At 42.0% G+C, this 24839-nt stretch overlaps 1 protein-coding gene across 1 annotated transcript in view; it reads left to right on the forward strand.

Moving 5' to 3' along the window:
* Window positions 1–24839, forward strand: part of GLP1R (glucagon like peptide 1 receptor) — a 96094-nt gene that overhangs the window by 11700 nt on the left and 59555 nt on the right. The window contains 2 exon segments of the mRNA XM_071576734.1: window positions 21348–21444; window positions 22705–22815. Coding sequence (XP_071432835.1) covers window positions 21348–21444; window positions 22705–22815 — 208 coding nt within the window.

The following is a 24839-nucleotide window of genomic DNA, read 5'->3' on the forward strand; positions in this document are numbered from 1 at the left end:
GTGACTGATAGATGACAAGAAATGTTCAGGTTTGATTTTGAGAGGGGTTTGCTTTTTTCTTTGACTATCTTGCACAGAAATATTTCAAGTTGCAGACTTTTATTATCTTATTGTCTTAATTTTACAGAAATTGAGTCAGATGAGTAACATTCCTGTGGGTTTCTGTTTTAATTATTGCATAGAGAAATGGGTTGCAGTGTTGTCTTCCATTTTGCATAAGGAATAGGAGCTGTTGTTGCTCTCTTTATTAATAGCAAGGTAGGATGAGCACATGTGCATGTTGCTATAATCCGTTCAATAAAAAGACCCCTTCCAAATGCCTGTTATGGGGAAGGAATGGTAGTGTTCTCTGCTGTCTGCACTTAATTCACCAAGTCTGTGTGCTTGAATGCTAATATGGGTGCCTTGGAAATACCAAATAGCTAAAGAAAGTAGTATGTAAGTATGAAGGTAGAGCATGAATTGCTTTTTATATTGAGTTGGGGTTGAAGGACTGTTTGTTTGCAAATGTTCTCAGTTCCTGTGTAATTGACTGCTGGGGGAGGAGGGGTTACAGCTACACAGTAGACATCTTCATCAATGAGACTATTTTTACTATTAAGCAGTTACACTTTTTAGAGCCAGGCACTTCATAACAAATGAAGCTGTCAGTCGGTGCGGCACATCCTATTTAGGGAACTTAAAGGCTGTCATATTGGGAGAATGAAGCTAATGTAAACATCATTTACAGTTCATGAGGTTAAATTTCTACTTGCTCAAGCTTTCAAGAATTAGTTTTCTTGATGTCTGTCTTTTGTATTGCCCCTTGCTTGTGGAGTTCTGATGTTCAGCAACTTGTGCTGTACCCTGTTGTCTTTGAAAATAGTCTGTAGTTTTTCTTGAACTGAAAAACTTACAGACCTCTTTAATCTTGGCTTTGCCATTTCATCTGAGCTGCTTGACATAATGCTTAATTAAAGCTTTAAATAAAAGTCACATGTTCAGGTAATTCATGAATAGACATGTGCTTAAAGAAGGGGAATGAGAGAGAGTACAGACTGATTGAGGAGTAACCAAATTTCCAGGTAGTGTACTAGAAAGAACTTGCATAAAAATCCTGAATTCCAAATACTTTTTATTGTCCCCAAATTACATCTGAGATGATGATCTTTATGTTGATGCTACTCTATGGCCTCTGGAGTTTTTTGGTTTGTTTTTAATTTATAATTGTTCTTATTCTTCCCTCCTTCTCCTAGTTTTGTAATGCTGGAAATATTTGGAGCAAAATCAAATTCTCGAAAAAACCAGATTTATTATACCATTCAAAGTATCTGTATCCTGCTCTATGGACAGCTGTGATCAGCACAGAAGAAAAGTATTTCGTGAAAGACAGCATAGACAGCAGACTGTGTCACTGGGAAAGGAGAAGATAATTTCATAGCAAATTTGTAGCAAGCTTGGAACACTGTCAAGTACAGGATGACAGGCAGCCGACATGGAAATGTTTAACTTCCACTACCGTTGTGATCTATCTGCTTTGTGCTTATTTTGCAATGCTTATCTTTTATTTAGTTTTATGATCCAAACTGGAAAAGAAACTATTTGAACAGTAGGGAATGGAAAGTGTCAGCCTGCTTTGGTTTTGACTAAATCATTTTCTCTTTAGACTTCTTTTCCCTCTCATCTATCTTTTCCTCCGCCCTGGCGCCGCCTTAAGTTTTTGACTATTTCTGGTCCAAGTAATCTGACAGGAGAGATGTTCTGTGGGTTAGTGTCCTTTCCATTAAAAGTTTTAGTAGAAACAAAGCAGACAAGCTATCCTGTCTGCTGTGTGTTTGTCCGGTTGCCCAAGCTGCTCATCTCATGGGCTCCTCCAGGGAGCACGTCCCGGCCCTGGCCAGTGTTTTAAACTGTTTTAAACTGAAATGTTTCAGTGTACTTTCTGCCCTCAAAAGTCTACACTGAAAAAGTAAGAAGATACTTGAGGCAGGAGAGGAACTGTTGTCTGTAGGGCAGCAGTGTGCGACTTGGTAGCTGTGAGGAGCACAGTTACTTTTTTGGGCAGAGCAGTCAGGCGTGAAAGCTTTTACCAATCTCTAGAAGCAGTTGTGATCTACAGCCCTGATACTTCATCGCTTTAATCTACAGATTTTGACTTGTTTACCCAATTCATTCCTCCTAATTGGTAAAGCAGGAAAAAAAAGTAAGCTACCATCTGCAGCTGCAAAACTGAAAGAGTGAAAATTATGTGGAAAGAAAATAGTATCATATAAAAGCACAAATACTTGTGGCTTTGAGGTGGTAGTGATGCTGATAATGTCCCCGATACCTCCAGCTGTGTAGTTGTCTTCTGTAATAACTTAAATCATTCTTGTAAGAAATTGAAGTGCTGGCGAAAATAACTCACGCAGTTACTTATAAAAAAGGGTAAGAAAGCTGATGGCAACAAGTAAAAATCAACAGTTTCAAAAATGCTAATAAAGGGTAAAGGATCTGACAAGTCTGTGGTGTCTAGGCCTAATGGACAACTGCCTACTTTGTCAGAAACCAACTCAGTCTTAATTGGTGGTGGGATGGAGAAGCCCAGACTCGCCTTTGCTACCATTTGTTACCATTCTAACTTTCTGCTCTGGAGCCCTTAATCTATGAAAATTCACTTTGTTTGCTTTCACTAGTTGCTATTAGCTATTTATCTTGTAGTCATCCAACAGTGTTGTGAAAAGACTGAAGAATTATATAACATCATAAACATTAACCAACCTGTTACTTAAGGAAAATTCAGTCAGGTATAATATGATTACATAATGTCTAGCTTATTAATTAAAACTATTGTGACATACTTCATGTTTTGCTAGATAGTTGCTTTTAAGGAAAGTTACTTGTGTGGTAATTTCAGCTCAGACCAGTAATAAGTGAAGAATTCAGTACTGAGGGTGATCAACCACAGTAACAGCTTGCCTAAGGGGACAGTGAATTCTGGATCACTGGGAGTCTTCAAGCCAGGATTAGATCTGCTTCTGAATGGTATTTTCTGGTTAAGCTAGCACATTTGAGATGGATGTGGCTGTTGCTGTGGGATTCTAGAAGGTGCTGTGTGGGAAATGGATGGGTTTATCATCGTGAGTCCTTCTGGCCTCCAGGTCACCATGGTTGCAAAAGGTGAAAAATTGCAACCTGTATAGTGGGGGACATAGATGAGGAAAACTTAAAGGCTATTGCTCCAATTGCTGAACTCCTCAAGTCTTTACTTCTTTAAGTAATTATGTTCAACTCCTAGTTTAACATTTTTATACAGGTAGTTCATTTTATATGCTATACGGCACTTCATGCACTTCTTCTAACGTGGTGAATAATTAAGATTATTCTTATGCCTCACTGTAAGGTGTGCTGCATTTATCTCTGCTTCACAGCAACTCTTACACTCTCAAACATTTTTTTTCCTGTTTAATTTTACTTTGGAGAGTTTGACTGTCTGGCTTACAGTGTTGATGGTAGGAGTGCTTGTGGTGGCATAAGGAAAAGAAGGGAGTGAGGTGTGGGAGAGAAAATCTCCACGTTTCTCTGGGGACTGAGAAACCACTACTTTCAACAGTAATGCTGGTTTATGCCACTTTAAATGCAGATAGTTATGCTATAAGATGACTCAGTGCTCCAGAAGTACATCTTATGTTTTACATCTCAGTTTATCCTTAAGTCCTTTGCAGAGCAGGTTAGCTCAGAGAGCAGATTTTTCCTCTGAAAAGGCAACATGTCAAGCCTGTGCTATTTAACATCCTAAGTTTTTTTTTTCCTCTGACATCTTCTCTGTGAATCTATTCTGTTCCTACAAGTGCTGCTTGATATAAAGTTAATGTCAGATGGGGAAATATGTAGCTGTGAAACTACTAACATGGAATGAGTTTAGTTCCTTTAAGTGACCAATCCATTTTCAGCTTTATTACTGCATGGTCACTGCTTCTCTCTGTGCTTTTCAAATTGGAGCTGAGGGAGGGGAAACTTTATGCACAACTTGACCTTCCTGAAAATGAATAATTTAGAGACTTGACTGGAGAGGCAGCTCTCTTCTGTGTTTCCATTTGTCCAGGCTGGGCAGCTTACTTGAATCTCTCTGCATGTTTTTCTTTGCTTGGATTATGAAGTTGCTTCTCCCTTGAGCTTTATCCTATCTCTTGCTTTCTGAAAACTGGTGTACTGATTGCCTGAACAGCAATCTTCCTCTCTTGCTCAGTTTTCCCTTTCTTTTGAAGATGCCACCAAGGAAGAGTGGGAAAAAGCGGAAGCCCCTCAGCTTTAACATCACCACAATCACAGTTCTGGAGCTTAAACCACAAATCTCTTTAGCTCCACATACCTCTATGAGAGTATGGGAAGGAAAGACAGGCTGAGGGGGAGGCTGAGTGATTTCTCTGGGAAGTTGTGACTATTTTTCCAACTGGCTGTTGACACAGCAGACCTGCAGGGCTGAAGGGCTGTGCTACCTGACTGAACCAAAGAAGCACGATCCAGCCCTGAGACTGGTAAGGATTCTGAATGAAGAAAATAAACTGATTTTCAATGATTTTCTGTATGTTGGAAAATGATGCTGTGAGATTGTAGTGATGGAGATCAAAGGCTGCTAGAAGTGGCCCAAGAATGAGGTAGGGATAAACTTCTGGAAAAGTAGAAGTTAGATCTTGCATTCAAGTTTCTTTCTTGTGCTGCAGTTTGGGGACAGAAGCACAGTAGCATGTGGGATTGCCTTGCACAACTAATGTATAGTTCCTTTGTTACTGATTCAATTTGTGCAGTCAGTGCCAGGATCTCGGGGCACAAGAGGGACTGAGTATGTGAATATTGGGTATGGAAGGTTAATGCAGTAGATGTAAGAATGTTGAGGTATGGGGAGAACAGTGAGCCGCTGTGAACACGATACTGAAATGGGCTGGAGGCTGTTCACTCATTTCTTACCCTGTTAAAATACTTGGAGAGGGACTTGGGGAAAATTGCTAGTTTGTTTGACCCAGCTGCAGTGTAGAATGTCTGATAAACTGGCCCAGTACTGAATACAGAATGAAATGTTTGAAGATGATTGTTTTTTATTAAAACCTTTGCACTTGAAAATCTCTAAAAATCAAGGGAATGGTATGCAAAGTCTCAGGATTAAGCATACCAGAAGGATTTTTAATTTTATTTACTATTGTCTCATCTACACATGCAGCTGTTGTGGTACTATTATCATCTCCTTGGGGAACTAGGAGAAGACAAAAATCCCAGAGTCTGCAGGTATTTTGGTCACCCGTTTGCTTGCTGTCACACTTGCCGTCTCATAATATTTTCAATTTAATGTGTTTCTGAAATTTAGAAACTATGGTAATCTCTTTGAAAGAGGCATTGCGGTAGATTAATTCAGATTTGAGGAAAAACCTGATCTGATTATTGTACTAATAGTGTGGTTCATAAGTTGCTCTGCAGTACTAGAGCAAGCAAAGTCTGTGATCCACTTGCCTTGCCTATATGTCTGTAGTTGGTTTCCCTGGCTGAGAGGGATTGCAGGAAAACTGGGGAGTAAATCTATTAGGTGTAAGTTTGTCTGCAAGTGTAAAGATGTAGGAGGGGAGGGCATTATTTACCTTTCAATCATTTGAGTCCAAGGTGATAGCAAAATGTTCAAATGAAACAGTGAACAGCTAAGACTTGTTTGGAATTATTTCAGAATCTTCAGCCTACTCATTCCTATTGAAAGCTCTAAAAGCATCAGACCTATTTTACAGATACCAAAGCCAACAAACAAAAAAAATCCAAAATGCAAAAGAAGAGAAAGCTAATGCCAATTAATGTATTCATGAAAGCTTCTGGGTTTAATGACTTTCATTCATGTGTCCAGCAACTAGATGAATTCTGTTTGATTGTAATGTTAAATCTTGTAGATGGTGTTAACTGTTCTCAGAGAGTGAAAACTTGGAAAAATTAGATTTCAGTTATATTTTTTGCCTTCAAGAAAGCTGATTTGGCCTCTGCAAATAAAAGTAAATGCAGAACTGTGCAGAAATGAAAGCAAACAATGTAGTTCTCTCATATCTGCTGTTGACTCTTGTACCATCACTGCTGGAGAAAGATGATCACGCAGCCTTAGCTTCCAAGACCTCACAAATACAACAGGCTGTTGTCAAGTTAAGAGGATGCTTTAGAGCACCTTTCTGCTGAGAGGCTTTCAGAAGCATAGCCAGAAAAAAAAGGAGAAAGAAAAGAATAATCCAGGGAACTAAACTCTTCTGTTTTAAAGAAGGAAATTGGGCAGGAAGGACATGTTAGGTGGGATGGTGATGGGAATGCAAGTTCCATGTTTGGGTACTCTCTGGAAGGGGTAATGTCATCTGGCCCACTCTGCCTGGGAACACCGCCCTGATGAGGATGCTGCTGATTGTGGGGCCAGATTTTTTGATTCTGACTTGTTGATTTTGATATCCAGAGGCTGCAAGATCTTTTCCTCAAACTTTGGATAAACATGATCATCCAGTGTAAGTTTAACTTCAGACATGCTGATTTTTGTCCTTGTTTATCAACTTATGTTACTTTGGTGTTTCACATGATCAAAGTGAAGGCCCTGGGTAGCATCTTGATACACCATTTTCATTTGTCTTACTACTCTTTTGCTGTTGTTGTTGATCTCAATGTTTCCCTGTATTGAACTGAGTAAAGACTGCAGCCTTTATGGAACAGTGCTCCTATCTTGGTTTTGACAAATAAAGCCCTTGGAATATAATAATTGGCAAGTTTCTGGATTGAATGCTGAAAAGTACAAGATTACATGTAGGCTATAAAACACCACACTGCATCTGACCAAGTATGTATGGCCAGACTTCACGAATGCAGATTTGAGCAGGGCTCTCCCATGTGGGTGTGCCCTTCCAGCCTGTGCAGTGGATTTTTTTAGGTGAGGCACAGCATGCACAGAACTGGCCCCACTGTTTAAGTCCTAAGGTCCATCTGCAACAGCCGAGCGAGCTTGGACAGTGACAGTGAAGTCCTCGGGACTGTCACAGCACCTGGTACTAACTGGGGCTGACCCTGCTGAGCATCTGAGATCATAGAATCATAGAATCGATTGGGTTGGAAAAGACCTCCAAGATCATCGAGTCCAACCCTTGGTCCAACTCTAGTCCATTTACTAGATCATGGCACCCAGCGCCACGTCCAATCTGTGTTTAAAAATCTCTAGGGATGGTGAATCCACCACCTCTCTGGGCAGCCCATTCCAATGCCTGATTACTCTCTCTGTAAAGAATTTTTTTCTGATATCCAACTTAAATTTCCCCTGGCAGAGCTTAAGCCCGTGCCCCCTTGTCCTATTGCTGAGTGCCTGGGAGAAGAGACCAACCCCCACCTGGCTATAACTTCCCTTCAGGTAGTTCTAGACAGTGATGAGGTCACCTCTGAGCCTCCTCTTCTCCAGGCTAAACAACCCCAGCTCCCTCAGCCTCTCCCCATAGGACTTGTGCTCCAGTCCCTTCACCAGCATTGTTGCTCTTCTCTGGACCTGCTCCAGCACCTCAATATCCTTTCTGAACTGAGGGGCCCAGAACTGAACGCAGTACTCAAGGTGTGGCCTCACCAATGCAGAGTACAGGGGAAGGATGGGATGGGATGGGATGGCAGGGAGGCATTGAACTGCCAGGGGATGGTCCCACTGAGACTTGAACTCAGGTCCTTGGGATTCAGAGTCCAGAGTGCTCTTCTTTACACCACGGGGCTGCCCCCATCTGACTAATGTTAACTCTACTATACATGATTTGGTACCACAAGGGTCTTGTTATAGAGGTCTTGTCCTGTCACTGAGTATTACAAAGGTGTACCTCTGCATTGCCTTTTTTTTAGGATTTGAAAGGCAAACAGATGACTTCTGGAGAGTGAGTTTCACTGGCGAACTTCTCTTGTATGCTCTGTTCTCAAATGTAGCTGTTGATGAAAACACTGGCAATTTGTGAAGGTGCTACATATAACTACCTTGGCAGGGACAAGGCAATATGGCATATAATGGGACAGTGGACCTTGAGCCACTGTGACAATGAGCTGCCGAGGGAGTTAATTCACATTTGTTAAAACCAAAATAAACTACTCCCCCCAACTAGGACTGCAAAAGCAATACAGATTTCATTGCATTCTTCTCCTGCAATCTCTAAACAATAGTAGATGCAGAACCCATGAAATTGTATGCTGAAGTTTTTGGGTTTGTGTCTGGTGGTGTTTTTTAAATAGCTTTGTGGTGATTGCTCTTCTGTCAAATAATTTTTTTTAACTGGAGAACTGAATTTGTTTACAAATTAAAAAGTGCAAATGGGAATGCATTCAGTGAGGAAAAAGCTATATGAAGGTTAAGGTGTCTGATTTATTTGTTCCCTTCTGAGGGGAACTGAGGGCCCTATATGTCGGCCAGACCCGTCCCACAGGGAAGTTTGCTGCCTTCCCGGGGCCAGGGTGAGGGATATTACCAAAAGACTTCCTAAACTTATCCAACCCTCAGACTATTACCCGCTGTTGGTTGTCCAGGTTGGAAGTGATGACATTAATAAAAGGAGTACCAGAGTAATTAAAAAAGATTTCAAGGCACTGACCCGATCTCTTCATGGAACAGGAGCACAGGTAGTAATTGCCTCAGTTCCTGTGCTAGCTGGGATGAATGAGGAGAGGTTTAGGAAAGCCCAGCTTACCAATAGGTGGCTTAGGGGATGGTACTATCGTCAAAATTTTGGTTTTTTTGATCATGCGTCAAACTCCGTGTTGCCCAGTCTCATCAAAGCAGATGGGCTTCATTTATCCAGGAAGGGCAAAAGAACTGTAGCCCATAAGTTGGCAGGGTTGGTTAGGAGGGCTTTAAACTAGGTTTGAAGGGGGAAGGGACAGCAACTGTGCTCTCCAGAGATAGGCCTAAGGGCATAGAGCCCGAGTTGAGAATGAAATCAATGGCCCAGCTGAAGTGCATGTACACCAATGCACGCAGTATGGGAAACAAACAAGAGGAGCTGGAAGCCATAGTGCAGCAGGAAAACTATGACATAGTTGCTGTCACAGAAACGTGGTGGGATGACTCACATGACTGGAGTGCTGCTATGGGGGGCTACAAGCTCTTCAGAAAGGACAGGCAGGGAAGGAGAGGTGGAGGGGTGGCTTTATATGTTAGAGAGTCTCTTGACTCTGTTGAAGTTGAGGTCAGCAGTGACAATGTTGAGTGCCTGTGGGCCAGAATCAGAGGCAAGGCCAACAAGGCTGACACCCTTGTGGGAGTCTGTTACAGACCGCCCAACCAGGATGATGAAGGGGATGAATTATTCTACAAGCAGGTGGCGGATGTCTCAAAATCTCCAGCCCTTGTTCTTGTGGGTGACTTTAACCTGCCAGATATCTGCTGGGAGCTTCATCCTGCAGAGAAGAGGCAGTCAAGGAGGTTCCTGGAGTGTATAGAGGACAATTTCCTTCATCAACTGGTAAGTGAGCCTACCAGGGGTAAGGCTGCGCTAGACCTCCTGTTTACAAACAGAGAGGGGCTGGTAGATGATGTAGTGGTTGGAGGTAGCCTGGGGCATAGTGACCATGAAATAATAGAATTTTCAGTCCTCAGGGATGTAAGGAGAGCCACCATTAAAACCTCTACTTTGGACTTCCGGAGAGCAGATTTTGGCCTATTCAAAAAACTGATTCAGAGCATACCCTGGGAAACAACCCTTAAAGGCAAGGGGGTCCAGGAGGGATGGACATGTTTTAAGAAGGAAATTTTGAGTGCACAGGAACAGGCTATACCAGTGTGCTGAAAGGCCAGCCGGAGGGGAAGACAGCCAGCTTGGTTAAATAGGGAGATTCTGCAAGAAATGAGGGATAAAAAGAAAGTTTACAGACTATGGAAAAAAGGGCTGGCTACTTACGAAGAATTTACAGATAGAGCTAAGTCATGCAGGAAAAAAATTAGGGAAAGAAAAGTGGAGTTTGAAGTAAATTTGGCTATTTCAGTTAGGGATAACAAAAAGTCCTTTTATAAATACATTAATAACAAAAGGAGGGGCAAGGAAAGCCTCCATTCTCTGTTGGACTTGGAGGGAAATATAGTTAAGGAAGATGAGGAGAAGGCTGAGGTACTTAACACCTACTTTGCCTCAGTTTTCACCAGTAAGACAGGTGGCCCTCAAGACAACTGGCCTCTGGAGCTGGTAGACAGGGAGAGGAAGCTGAATACCCCTCCTGTATTCCAGGAGGATATAGTTAGTGACTTACTGAGCCAGCTGGATCCTAACAAGTCTATGGGACCAGATGGGATCCATCCCAGGGTGATGAAGGAGCTGGCAGAAGAGCTTGCCAAACCACTCTCCATCATCTTCCAACAGTCCTGGCTCTCTGGGGAGGTCCCAGATGATTGGAGGTTGGCGAATGTCACCCCAATCCACAAAAAGGGCTGCAAGCAGGACCCTGGCAACTACAGGCCTGTCAGCCTGACCTCTGTGCCTGGCAGGGTTATGGAGCAGTTCATCCTGAGTGCAATCACACAGCACCTTCAGGGTGGACAAGGGATTAGACCCAGCCAGCATGGGTTTAGGAGGGGCAGGTCCTGTCTGACCAACCTGATCTCTTTTTACGATCAGGTGACCCACCTGGTGGATGAGGGGAAGGCTGTGGATGTGGTCTGTCTGGACTTCAGCAAGGCCTTTGACACTGTCTCCCATAATATACTCCTGGAAAAGCTGATAGCCCATGGCCTGGACAAGTGTACCCTCTCCTGGATTAAAAGCTGGCTGGAGGGTCGGGCCCAGAGAGTGCTGATGAACAGAGCTGCATCCAGCTGGCGGCCGGTCACCAGTGGTGTTCCCCAGGGGTCTGTGTTGGTTCCAGTCCTGTTTAACATCTTTATTGATGATTTAGATGAGGGGATTGAGTCCATCATCAGCAAATTTGCTGATGACACCAAATTGGGAGGGAGTGTCGACCTGCTGGAAGGCAGGAGGGCTCTGCAGAGGGATCTGGATAGACTTGAGAGATGGGCTGATTCCAATGGGATGAAGTTCAATAAGGCCAAGTGCCGGGTCCTGCACTTTGGCCACAACAACCCCCTGCAGCGCTACAGACGGGGCACAGTGTGGCTGGAGAGCAGCCAGGCAGAAAGGGACCTTGCAGTACTAATTGACAGGAAGCTCAACATGAGCCAACAGTGTGCCCAGGTGGCCAAGAAGGCCAGTGGGATCCTGTCCTGTATCAAAAATAGCATGGCCAGCAGGACCAGGGAAGTGATCCTTCCCCTGTACTCTGCATTGGTGAGGCTGCACCTTGAGTACTGTGTTCAGTTCTGGGCCCCTCAGTTCAGAAAAGATGTTGAGGTGCTGGAGTGAGTCCAGAGAAGAGCAACAAGGCTGGTGAAGGGACTGGAGCACAAGCCCTATGGGGAGAGGCTGAGGGAGCTGGGGTTTAGCCTGGAGAAGAGGAGGCTCAGAGGTGACCTCATCACTGTCTAGAACTACCTGAAGGGAAGTTTATACCCAGGTGGGGACTGGTCTCTTCTCCCAGGCACTCAGCAATAGGACAAGGGGGCACGGGCTTAAGCTCTGCCAGGGGAAATTTAAGTTGGATATCAGAAAAAAAATTCTTTACAGAAAGAGTAATCAGGCATTGGAATGGGCTGCCTAGAGAAGTGGTGGATTCCCCATCCCTAGAGATTTTCAAACGCAGATTGGATGTGGCGCTGGGTGCCATGATCTAGTAAATGGACTAGAGTTGGACCAAGGGTTGGACTCGATGATCTTGGAGGTCTTTTCCAACCCAATCGATTCTATGATTCTATGATTTTTTCCTTGTTTGTTGAACTTATTGCAGGGATTGCAGTGATGGGGTGGCAAACTGGTGACCAGGTTTACATTGCTACAGCATTTGTGAGCTAGCTCTCTGCACCTTGCACCACGGTTCTTTAAGAAGAATTATGGTTTAATAGTCATTTGGATAATTGGTGGGGGGTTTCACTCCCTTGGATTGCTTTGGTATGGAAAGTGAAAAGATTTAGAGTTTTTCCTGCCAAGTGAAAATACGGGTTATTTACAATGAAATTATGTTCATTCAGTCTCTGAGATTTTGATGAAGATTACTTTTGGATTTTTTTGTGGAATTTTTTTTTAGCTTGGAAACTCAAATGTTGCAATTCCATGGCTCTGTGGAACTGCCAGCTCAGTCTGTCCCTCTGCTGAGCCAGTTCTGAGACCGGACAATTTCTGGCTGGTGCAGAGAAACCAGTCAGAAGTGTAAGATAAAGATCCTTTGAAATGCGCTTGGCTCAGTATGTCCTAAAGAGCCAGCTTAACTAATTGCATTTTAAACCTCAGCAAGAGGAGCCAGAAGTCCAGCTTTGACAGATGTTCTTTGCTTTGTTTTGCTTCAGCAGCTCAGAGATGAGGATAAATCAGTTGCCCAAATGTAACCATCTAGTGCTGCTCAAGACTTCTCAGTATTCAAGACCCTGTATGGGACCAATGGGTATGATGCAGGATATAAGGAATCCTGTACCTCTCTGTAGCTGTGGCAGAAGACAAAACATGGGACCCATCTGTGCTGAGGGGACGTGTAGGTACCTATAATTAGGCATCTGAGTTCAGCCCTAAATCTTTGCTTTTTCAGCCCAATATATCCCTCACTGTCCCTCTACTACATTTGATAGTATGCAATTGTAATGTCCCTCTGGTCTGTACTGGGACCAGTACTCTTAAATATCTCTATTAATAGACATAGACAGTGGGATTGAGTGCACCCTTGGCAAACTCTTGCAAGTTTGCAGGTGACGTTAAGCTGAGTGGTGCAGTTCATTCAGTGGAGGGAAGGGATGCCATCCAGAGAGACCTTGACAGGCTAGATAGGTTGGCCCATGTGAATTTCATCAAATTCAACAGGGCCAAGTGCAAAGTCTAGCACCTGAATCAGAGGAATGATCAGCGTCAGGACAGGCTGGGTGGAGAAAGGATTGAGAGCAGCCTTGCAGATAAGAACTTGAGGGACTGGACTTGAGCTGACAATGTGCACTTGCAGCCCAGAAATTAGTCATATCCTGAACATCATTGAATGCAGTGTGGATAGGAGATCGAGGGAGGTGATTCTGCCCCCTACTCTGTTCTCATGGGATCCCACCTGGAGTACTACCTCCAGCTCTGGGGCCCCCAGTACCAGAAAGAAATCGGTCTGTTAGACTGGGTCTTGAAGAGGACCGTGAAAGTGACCTCAGAGCTGGATAACCTCTCCTCAAAGGCTGAGAGCACTCATATAGTTCAGCCTGGAGGAGAGAGGTCTCTGAGGAGACCTTATTGTGACCTTTCAATACTTAAAGGAGGCCTATAAGAAAGGTGGAGACAGACTTTTTATGAGAGCTAGGGGTAATGGTTTAAACTGAAGGCAGACAGAATTATAGCAGATGGAAGAAATGATTTGGTATTAGAGTTAGCATGGCAGTGGTGAGCCACTGGAATAGGTTACTCAGAGAAGCTGTGGATGTCCATTCCTGGAAGTGTTCAAAGCGAGGTTAGATGGGGCTCTGAGAAACCTGTTCTAAGTGAGATGTCCCTGTCCCCAGCAGGGGTATTAGAACTAGATGATTCTTAAATGTCTTTTCCAACTCAAACCATTCAGTGATTCTATAATATTATAATGTTTTTAGTGAAATGCTGAGTTCCTTTTCCAATAGCGTAGGCCAAATTTAATTTCTCAGTCTGAGGGTAGATCTGAAGTGCTTATCTCATCTTCAACATTTTAGCTTCCCTTGTTCCTGCAATGTTCTTCAAATTTGCCTTTGTTCCTTCCTTAATGTTTCTAGAGCCATGCCTTGTGTATCTGTCTAAAAATGGATTTTAAACTATTCTGTTCTTTTGCTTGCTCTGTTGTATGACTGCATCTGTAAGTCCTTTTCTAAAGAGCACTTCACAAAGCATACGTCTGGATTTGCAATGCACAGTAAAGTCTCCTTGTATGATAATGTAATTCTCATGAGTGCTGCATACCACGTCTCCCACTAAAATTGTTGAATTGCTTTCTTCTCTCCAAAAGTTTGTGAGTTATAGTTTTGAATTTTTTTTGCTGTTCCCCTGTGTAGTTGCTCATAGTTTCTTCTGTTATTTGACTCATACAATACATCCTTGACAGGAACACTTAGAAGAACAGATGAAAGACATTGTAATGAAAATAACATCTTCTGGTAACAGTGGCTGCCAATTTAAATGTGTATCTTCTTCAGCTGTAAGCATATGCATTCATGGGTTCTACAGTCATCAAAGAGGAAACATCTTTCCAGGCTAGGAAAGGTCTTTATGAGACTGAAAAACTCTGCAAATACATGTCCCAGGTCTGTCCATCACTGAAGTCAGAAACATTAGGACCTTGAACCGCATAAACACAGGTATGCACCACATTTTCAGACTATCTTACTTCACCTACAGGAGTTTGATTTTATGTATTTATGTCTTTAGAAGATAATGCTGGGTTTTTTATCATGGCCAAATCTTAGGCTTTACTTTTTTCTCTTTATTTTGAGACTATATACTATGCAAGTTGATTTAGGTCTTTAAAAAGCTTGCTTTGACATCTGTGTCCCTGTATGCCAAATACTTTGTCTTGATCCAGAATATTATAGGGGCCAAGAGATATTTTTTCATTGAAATGCACCTTGTCAAAACAAAAATTTCAGTGTTGGGATAACTGGTTATTTTCAAAGCACGAATGAAGGATCCCAGGACAGACCTGGATGTTTGGTCCTGGAGTGGAAACTCTTGTGGTCAGAGCTGTATTCTCTTGCCTGTTCAGACGGTTTACATATTTGGAATGATTTGTGGAGCAGTAAGTCAGCTAAAGTGGGAGCTGCCTATGCAGAAGTACCAAGAAACAGGAATGTGCCTCAAGTCAGTTTTGATTTTGTTCTTTAAAATGCCTAATCTGGGACTCTGGGCAGAACCATTCTACATTTTGAAACCTTCTTTAAGAGATGCATATGCTTATTCTTTTGTTCTTAATCTAGAAAAAACAGGTTTTAAGAACTGGGAAGGGTTTAGTGGTGGTAATGAGGGCCCTGTGCTGTTACGGGCTGCTGTGGGACTGAGCTCAGCTAAATCTTCCTTCTGAAGCTCTGGGCAGGTGTGTACAAGAGAAAGAAAAAATTCATGAAGGACAGGATGAGGGACCATGTGGTGCAGGGGTTATTTTACAGCTGAGAGAGAGAGGAATGCTGAGATTCAGCCTCTGGTTTAAAACAAACAAAAAGAACAACAGCAACAAACACCACCAAAAGAAAGAAATCAAAAAGAAACCAAACTAAAACCTCCACCCAGGTATTTTTATACATACTCTTGTCTTTGAGTGGAGTGGTGTTTGTTCTTTCAGGATGCTGTCTGTATTGTCTGAAATACTGTTTTGGAGCTTCTCTGGCAGAGGATGAACTGGAACTGGGGGGTTATTTTGGGTTTTGGGGGAAGCTATTTGAAAGCCAGATATTACTGTTTGGAACTGGAGGTCTGCCGTCAGTCTGGGCTGAGAGGCTCTGAAGGGACAGGGAGAGGAGTGTCTCTGCCATGTATTGATCATATGTAGGTGTCCCCTCAGAATAGAGGGGTTTCAGTGCTTTGACAGGTGGTTAAACACTGTTCTCAAGATTTCCCTTTATCAAAGTCCTGAGACATTTTTTTTTCTTAAAAGTACTTTTAAGTACTAAACTGCTTCAGCAAGAGAAAGAACAGCTGGCAGATGCCATCAGGGAGTTTCTCCCTAAATCCAGTAGCTCCTTTTGAGGGAGCTCATTTGTTGTTTTTTTTACTATCAGGGAAGATGCTGAAAGGTTTCTTTTTCTGGTGCACTTGAGGTACTAAAGCCATTGGTTCATTAGTAACTAAGGAACAGAAGCATTTGCAGGAAAAGCTCCTAGAAGCTGGCAATAGTCTTTCCTCTGAAAGGAAAGTTGTTTTGATCCTGTTTGCTTTTTTTTTTTTCTGAAGGATGAGGAATGTGTGCAAAGCGATCCAACTGCTGATGAAGTATCTTGTAAAATATGACTTGGGAAGCATAATTAATGTTATATCATCTGATCAGTCAAGCAGCCCTACAGAAGGGACCAAGAATAATGACATTACCTTAGAGGGTCACTTAGTGTTGCATAATGTCAAATAACTACATTAAACTTGATGACTGGGCAGCATAATGTGGAAGGAGAATGTGATAAATAGAGAAATCTGGGGAATGTTAGATGTCCTAAAGTGTGATCTCTGGAAAAGGTGTAGGGTGGGTACCTTTTAATGACACTTCTTTTGAACTACTTATAGTAGAGACAGCACTGTAATTTTTGATGTACCTCTCTCTCCTGTGGCATACCTTCAGTACTTAAAGGAGAGTGACTGGACTGTCAGGTGTTGTGTATAATGGGTTTGGATTAACTTATATAGAATTTGAACTACGTAGTTATAGTATTGAGTTGAATATGACCTCTTGGGTTAGAATCAGGGTTGAACAATGAAGCCTACTCCCATACTAACACATTTCCAGAACCTCTTTTGACCTTCAGGAAGCATTGTACTTGAAGGACTGATCTTCAACAGGATTGCTTTGTGGTGTGGTGCATAGTGGGTCAAAGGATTCTGTTAATATCAGACTTGTTGGGTATTTTGGCTTAGAGTTGGGTTTCTTTCTGCAACAATTAGAAAAAATTCATAGTAACTCCAGAGAAATTGCATCTTGCCAGTCATATGCTTTCATAGTTACTTCAAGTTAGAAGTGGATAAATGTGATGATGAATTGCAAGGGGAAATGAGTTTGTTCTGTGAAAAGCTAGTCCTGTTGCAGAGTTATGCTGTGCTACAGCCTCTGTTTTTAAGCTTCTGCTTCTAGAGGGATGTTGTGGCAAGATGAAACATCTTGTTAGGTGGGCAAGCACTTTCAGGAGAGTGACTGTATTTAAGACCCACGCAAATTAATTCATTTAAGTTTGAACCCTGGAAATAATTCTTTCTTGGACAGGAAGAATCTCATCCCAATAAATGAAAGGTGCTATTGGGTCCCAGAAAATCTTTGTGGGGTCGCAATGCTGTATTCTGCCCCATTTAGCAGTGATTTGAGGGCAAACCTGTAAATTCAAACTGATGTCAATGCTATGAATTAAATAAACATGTTAGGTGACCACTGTGTTGGATTTTATTGAGGCAGACCTATAGGTGATGTTGTATAACAGATGATTCACCCTCTGGGGGAAGAACCTCTTTTTAATATCCAACCTAAACACCCCACCCCCACCGCCCCCCAACACAGCTTCAGGCCATTCTCTTGGGTCCTGTCACTGGTCAACAAAGAAAAGATATCAGTGCCTGTCCCTCCTCTTCAGCTCACAAGGAAATTGTAACTGCAGTGAGGTCTCCCCTCAGTCTCCTCTTCTCCAAGTGACCTCAGCTGCTCCTCACATAGCTTTCCCTCAAGGCCCTTCACCATCTTCATTTCCCTCCTTTGTACACTACAAGAGTTTGATATCTTTCTTATATTGCAGTGCCCCAGACTGCACACAATATTCAAGATGAGGCCACCCCAGTGCAGAGCAGAGCAGGACAATCCCCTCCCTTGCCTGGCTGGTGATGCTGTGCCTGATGCCCCCCAGGTCATGGTTGGTCCTCCAGGCTGCCAGGGCACTGCTGACTCATAATTAACTTGCCAGAGAGCCTTTAGCAGCAAGTTGAAGTCTTGTTATCATGACATGTTAGAAGCATGAAAAAGTTTTAAGATAAGTGTTCCCATTTTAAAAGAGACAACGATAAAAGAAATACAAATGTAAGGAGGAATTTCTCATTCCATTGCATGTGAGTCCATATATGTGGTGATGACAGAAGAGGGAAGAAGACAACCCCAGAAGTCACCAGCTGTTTCTGAAGCTCTGAGAACTCTCCCTTCCACTTTGGTGCCATTTCATGGTGCATTTTGCCTGCAGGTTTATACTATGTGTGCTCAGACTAGACTGTATTAGAATATTGCTTTTATGGCACTGGTCACCTTGGGGTTTGTATGGATGTCATTTTTGTTTCAGCAGAAATAGTTCCAAAGATGTCGAAAAGTGATTAAAATGCTTCCTTTTACAGCAGGGCCTATGAAGACAAATGATGGCTGTAGAGAGGGGCTTTCCTATAAATTTGTTAAGGATTTGTTGGGAATTCTGTCTTCAAACTGTTGAATGTGCTAATTTAGAGGGTGCTCTCTAGAGATTAATTGTATACATACACTGAGAGGCTCCAAGTCTCTCTTCTTTCCTGTGCTAATTTTTCAGCATCTGTTTTATACTCCTCAGGCTGCACCATTGCTCACCTCCCTAATGAAATTCATCCATTCATGCCTTTTGACTCCTCCACCTTAAGCACTCAGCCATGCTTTCATCTACTTCTTTTCCACTATCTTTTTGTGGTGTTTTCACCACAGCAAACTATTGCTGTTTTGCCTCCCATGGTTGAGTATAACTGGGGAAAAATCCTGAAAGAGACTCACAACTACATGCTTTTAGCCAGAAAAATATAGTTCCAAGTTGAATAAAGCTGTATTTTTCTTCTATTTGCTCCAAATTTTAGGTACTGACACTTGGCCTTTTATATGTTCCAGTGCTTTGTTGTAGAAGAAATAAAACAACTTTTCAAGAAAATACAGTTTCTCTTACTGGAATAACTACTCACACAGTAAATCTGTGGCACTGTGTAACTTGTGATTCTCGTTCATGTGGGCCTGGGCCAAAACCCCTGGGAAATAGGGATTAGCATATATTAAAATCAAGTTTAAGTCAATTTCTCTGATAAGAAGCCATGGTATTTAGCTGAACCAGAGTGAACTGTTTCATGGAGAGAAAAAATTACGAAGTCTTGGAATTTGTTTGATTGTCTTATTGCAACAAACGACAGGTAATAGAAAACTGTCTACCAAATCAGTCATCTCCACACAAAGGCATGTGTAATTATTTTACGCTTATAGTTTGCTAATCTCCTTGTTAGAGTTTCTTCTCACATTATGAAAAACCAATAAAAGTAGCATGTTTTTACTTTTTCATTAAATGAAGGATAGAGGCTTGCTTTTTCCTGAGCTGTATTAAAACTGGTTGTACCTGCATATATGAAGGCAATAGAGAAAAACTTGATTTATAAAAAAATACTTTAAGGTTTGCTGACTTCAAAGGAGCTAATTTTCTTAGTGCCAGCAGTTTTAGGATATTTTAAAAGGTGGAGTCTCGTTTCTAAATGAGACTATGTATCTTTGTGTTGTAATGCTTTTAAAAGCTAAATTTGGATTAATTGATGGAGTTATCAGCATGCTTGATCAAGGGTTACTTTTTGAGAAGGTGTGTGATGTTTAGTAATTTCTGAAAGCATTCTGTATTGTAATTTGAGTTCATCCTGAAAATGATCCTTTTTATTCCTTTGTTAGAGTGTTAACCTGGTGATGAGAAGATAGTGAGGCAGTCCTGTGTAACTTCAATAACCACCTTTGTTAGATGAAGACCTTGAAATGATTCTGTCATTTTAAATGACTTATAACCTGTAATCATTTTTAAAAGGCTTCCTGAGAGAAACTTAGGTTTGAAAGCTGTGCCTCTCCCTGTACTCCAGTCATCTATCCTTACTTAGCCTACATGGATCTGTAAATGGCATTTTAATTTCAGTTACTGATTATCTGTTTCTTTACACACACCTGTTGACCTAATTTAGGTGATGTTTTCTTTCCCCTTCAGGTATGTTGAGCACAGATCACTATGCTACAGGTTTGTGTTTCCATAGGCACATGAAGTTAAAATTCAATAGAATTTTATACTAGGGACTTCAGCACAGACAGGCTTTGCAGCATTTATTGGCATAGATAAGATTATTAAACTCAGGCACTCAGGGTCAGGGTTTCCAAGATCCACAGGCTTGTACTTGTTTTGACTTCAGGCAGAGATGGTTAAATTCTAAAATTGTGGCCATGAGGCCCTAGCTGCAGCTCAGTTATAGGCAGTTATTCTTGAAACACAACACAGGTATCTACTAAGTGTTGTATGTCATCACATGTACAAGAGCATTTTTGTAATTAAATGCAGTGCCTTAATCCAGGCAGAAGCATTATACATATGGTGTTTGGATTTTCTAACACTCTTTTTTAATTGGAAGAATATAAAAGAAGAGGACTTGAGATGGCTGTAGTGCCAGAAATGCCAGTTGTACTTCTTTTATACCAAGGTGATTCCACTGGTGTCTAAATTTTAGTCACCTTGGTTGTAGTGAACAGCATTCAGCTTACCTTTCCTGAAACGCAGTATAGTTTTGTAAGGACTTCTTCATTTTAAAACAATTCTTCCTGTGCTCTGGCTTTATTCTAACCACCTGAAAGAGGTTTAGAAAGACAACTGGAAAATGAAAATTAGCAATTGAAGCTGGGAGGGTAGGATTATTTACCCTCATGCTTCACTAAATAAACTGATTGACATCCGGGATTAAATGAATGTTTCTTCACTCAGTGTGTTGTACCTGTTGATTGTGTGTCTGAGACATCCATGCTGGGCCTTTCTCTGGAAAAAGAAGGCTGAGTTGGCTGCACTGTTGATCACTGACAGCCTGCTAATCTTAACTTTCGTAATTTGGTTTACATAAATGCGAAGAGGGGAGAGAAGGACTAATGTCTCTATTTAAATGCAGTGAGTAAGCTGGATCTCTGCGAGGTAGGTGGGACACCTGCTAGGGTTGAGTGAGCAGCCAGCGCTGAGTTAGCTGCTCATTCTAATAACAGCTAATTTCCTTTGCCCTCAGATGAAGTTTGTATGTACTTGTCCCCTCACTACTTGGAGTAGCTGATGGTGAAACCTGGACCCTGTCAAAGTGCGCAAAAAGGAAGTCTGTTCTCTCTACAGTTTCAGGGAAAATATGCTGGATGCAGGGAAAAGCTGTTCATGGAAGAAAAGATGAGCTGGAAAAGCTTTCATTCACATTCTGGAAAAATGCTTAGGGAATATCCGCTGAATACAGTGAATTAACTTGGTTTCTTTTATGGGAAAGCAGAAATACTGCAGTTGGGAAGAAAATCTCTGCTAATAAAGGGCTTACTGCCAAATCTGTCTTTTCTTGAGATAATAAATCACGCAACTGGGGCATGTTCAAGACAGCAAGGCTAACTCAGTTTGGGTTTCAATGAGAACACGGTTTAGTTTGTGGGTTTTTAATTTCCTTGTGGTACAAATAGAAAGGCATTTGTTGGATTGCAATTAAGCACATGCACAGCAGCATGTGTACCCTTTATGGTAAGCAGTGCTGTTTTGTCTTGTAGTCATTTTCACATCCACCTACTCAGTTTGCATGAAAAACCATGCAGTTTCAATCCCTGCCAATGTCTGAGACTCATGGTTTCTCTTTCAGAATTCAGATGGGTCCCTCTCTGAGGTTGTGCAGAAGTGGAAGGAATATCAGCTCCAATGCCAGAAATACTTGTATGAGACACCCCCCATTGTGGCAGGTAAGCTGGTTGTTCAGGATAGGATATATTATTTTTTTAAATGCATAGTAACAGTAGCAAGGGAGTGACTATGAACTCGAAAATACTTCTCCAGCTTGCTTTCTGGTCTGTTGCTTCTTTATCCCATTTGCTTTTGCCTGCTCTGTGGGACTCTTCCATCTGCTGAGGAAGCATTTTATAGAACAATTTCATTTTAAAGATGTTTGTCCTTAAATCCAGAGTGTCTTGCAGTGCCAAGTGGTGGCTGTAGCACATCAAACAGCCCACTAATGTGTAATACCCCTGGAACTTTTACAGGGGTCAAGGTGTTAGGAAATCTGGAACCATGCTGTTCACTTTAAACTAGGAGTTTGTGGGTTGTAAAGTTGGTCTACATTATTCTGAGTATTGTAAAATGCTGAAATGACTTTGGAAAAAACAAGTGACTTAAGGAGAATGAGAATCTAGCTTGTCTTAGCACATTGCAGGAGCTCAAATGCTGGGAGCATCTGCAAGGTGTGTCAGCATCTTGGTGTTTAGAGGACACCGGTGACTTGTCAGTGATGCTCACAACTGGACACCATGCAGCCTCTCCTATGCTTCAGTGCATTTGTGACACACTGAGGAAAGCTAATATGGGTCTAAACTTGTGTCTGTAAAGAATCATTTCAAAACTGTTAATATTCCTTGTCTTAACTATGTTATTATGGCAGAATGAGAGCAGTAGCTGGTGACAGCAATGCCAGGGACACATTCATCTCCCTCCACTCCATTATCCTGTTAAGCAGTTGAGTGCTGCCCTCTAAGAATGACAGTTTAATAAATCTGAAGTTGAAATATTGTCATGGTGATTGAGCTGTAATGCAAAGTTATAGTTGTGTGTGTGAGTTTTGTTGATAGATCTATATATTAGGCTAGACTTTCCAACTGCATGACTGTGAACCATTCTGGGAAATTTATTTAGTTTTCAGAGCAAAAATGATTTTAAATTAAACTGAGACACATAAAGGTGTAAGATAGAAAATACGTTAATAGGTTAGTATCAATTTACCTTTTTTTGTCTATTGGTTTAGTCTTAAGACCCTAATCTGCTCTTGAGTTCCTCCCTGAAACAACAGTTTCCTGTGTGGGGATAAACCCTTGGACAAATAAATTATTAAATGCTGTTATGGCTTAAATGCATGTTCCTGTATTTCCTTCTATGTTCTGCTCTTCAGTCTTTTCCTTGTTGCAGTATTAATCCAAGGCAGTGGCACGACCCTCCCTTCTCTCTCTCTGCAGAAGGCAAGTTCTGCAACCGAACATTTGACGATTATGCCTGCTGGCCAGATGGACTGCCTGGCACCTACGTGAATGTCAGCTGCCCCTGGTATCTCCCCTGGGCTAATGCAGGTAAGAGGCTTTCCTTATAGGCAGAGCTTTAAACCAACCCTGTTTTCCTTGCACAGTTTAGCAAGGATAAGAACAGCTTAAATAACTGAGAATACAGTAAGTTTTCTGTAATAGAAAAGCAGGAATGCATTAGTATGATACACTCTACCTTTGTTTAGCAGGAGCAAATGAAAATGAGGGAAGAGACTGTTTTTAAAGATTTCATTTAGTTTGGGTTTTCTTTGCTCTCATGTGATTTTTCTGCTTGAGTAGTGGTGACTTAATAAAATAGCTCTGTGGTACTTGTTGAAGTCTATCTAACAATGATAATGGCTGAGATGGAAATGGAAAATTCAAATAAAAGTAACAAAGCTAACTGGTAGGTCATCGTGTAGCAGATAAAGACAAGTCTAAATTGAAAGTGTTTTGTGCTACTTCCTGAGCACAAACTTTTTTCTCAGAATGCTGTGAGATGAAGGCATTTGCTGTGGCTGCAAAGACTTTTTTTCCATGAAGGACTGAATGTCACCTTTAGATTTTGCATCCTTATGTGCATGTATACTTGAAGGCAATGTGTATTATATCACTTTGTCTAGTATTCTGTCTTTGAAACCAGTGACTTGTATAGCTTGTTTTGTGAAGACTCTTCTATGTTTTGAAGTGTAAATGAAACAGTTGTTTATCTAGCTACCTTGGTGAGGAGAGTTGGCTTTGGCCCCTGTTAAAGGCCAGAGGATTTTGGTTAATGTGCATGTGTAAGTCTGACTGATGGACTTAAAGATGGTTTAAGTGTGGAGAACATATTGTAAATGTTGGTATAAATGGCTTTCAGGAACGACAAAGAAAAGGGATGGTATGGCTAGAGGTTGCTTAGATGTGTTGGGTAATGTGGGACCTGGGCATAATACAGGTGGTATGAAATAAGGGGTAGGGATGGTATTGGGTTTGGCTGCGATGAAAGCACCTTTCTTCACAGCAGCCCACGTGGTGCTTTTCTTTGTCTTTATGGCTGCAAGTGTTGATAACGCACCAGTGGCTGTTGCTGAACAGCACTTGCACAGCATCAAAGCCCTCCCTCTAAGCCCTGCCCAAGACCAGCAGGCTGAGTCTGCAGGAGGCAGAGAGGTGACATAACTGGAACCACTGGCCTGATCTGACCAAAGGGTTATTGCCTACCACTGGATACTGTGGTTGGAAATAAAAGCTGAGGGAAAGCAGGGAAGAAAAAGATAGAGGCATTCATAATGGTGTTTGTCTTCCAAGTAATGGTTACATATGCTGAGGCCCTGCTTTTCAGGAAGTGGCTGGACATTTGCCTGCTGATGGCAAGCAGTAAATCAATTCCTTATTTTGCTTTACTTGCATGTGCAGCTCTTGCTTTCCTTACTAAACGGTCATTATCTTGAAGGGTTGGTGGTGTGTGTGTGTGGGGGAAATCGCCACTAAAATCAGAATGTCATCAAAACAGGTTAAAAATTTACCCCTTGTCCCTTCACCGCTTTCCAACCACAAAAGATTCTCCATAGGGAAATAATTATGTGACTGTCTGATCCCAGTTTTTGCCATTTCCTTTCCCAGTTACTTATTTACTTTGACCAGGAAATTTTCCATCTTACTTTCTCCCCCGTCCTGTTGAGGACTGAAAGCGGCTGGGTGGGCATTTGTCAGCCAGCCAAAGTCAATTTGTCTCATCCACCATGGTATCTCCAGGAGCTGTGAAGAAGTCTCTGCTGTGGTGCCAGTGGTATCTTCTCACCCTAGTGCTCATAGGGCTGTTTCTGATATATGTTTTCTCACCCCTCACTGCCAGGCAGTGTCTGGCCCTTTCCTTGCATGTTTTCCCCAAGGTGGCACCATTGTGGGTGAAGTGCTCAGCTATGCTCTACAGTGGATCTTTGGAACCAGTTATGTCCAGCATGGGGCAGCTCCAGCCTCTCCTTGCAGAGGCCATCCTTAGTTACCTCTTCAGCCTTGCCTGCTTTCCTAAGTGACCTCAGAAGTTAAATTTCTGCTTGCCAGTCCCCTTCAGATTACTATTAAAGATG

This window comes from Pithys albifrons, chromosome 2 (assembly GCF_047495875.1).
Source record: "Pithys albifrons albifrons isolate INPA30051 chromosome 2, PitAlb_v1, whole genome shotgun sequence".
In the NCBI taxonomy this organism is placed as follows: Eukaryota; Metazoa; Chordata; class Aves; order Passeriformes; family Thamnophilidae; genus Pithys; species Pithys albifrons.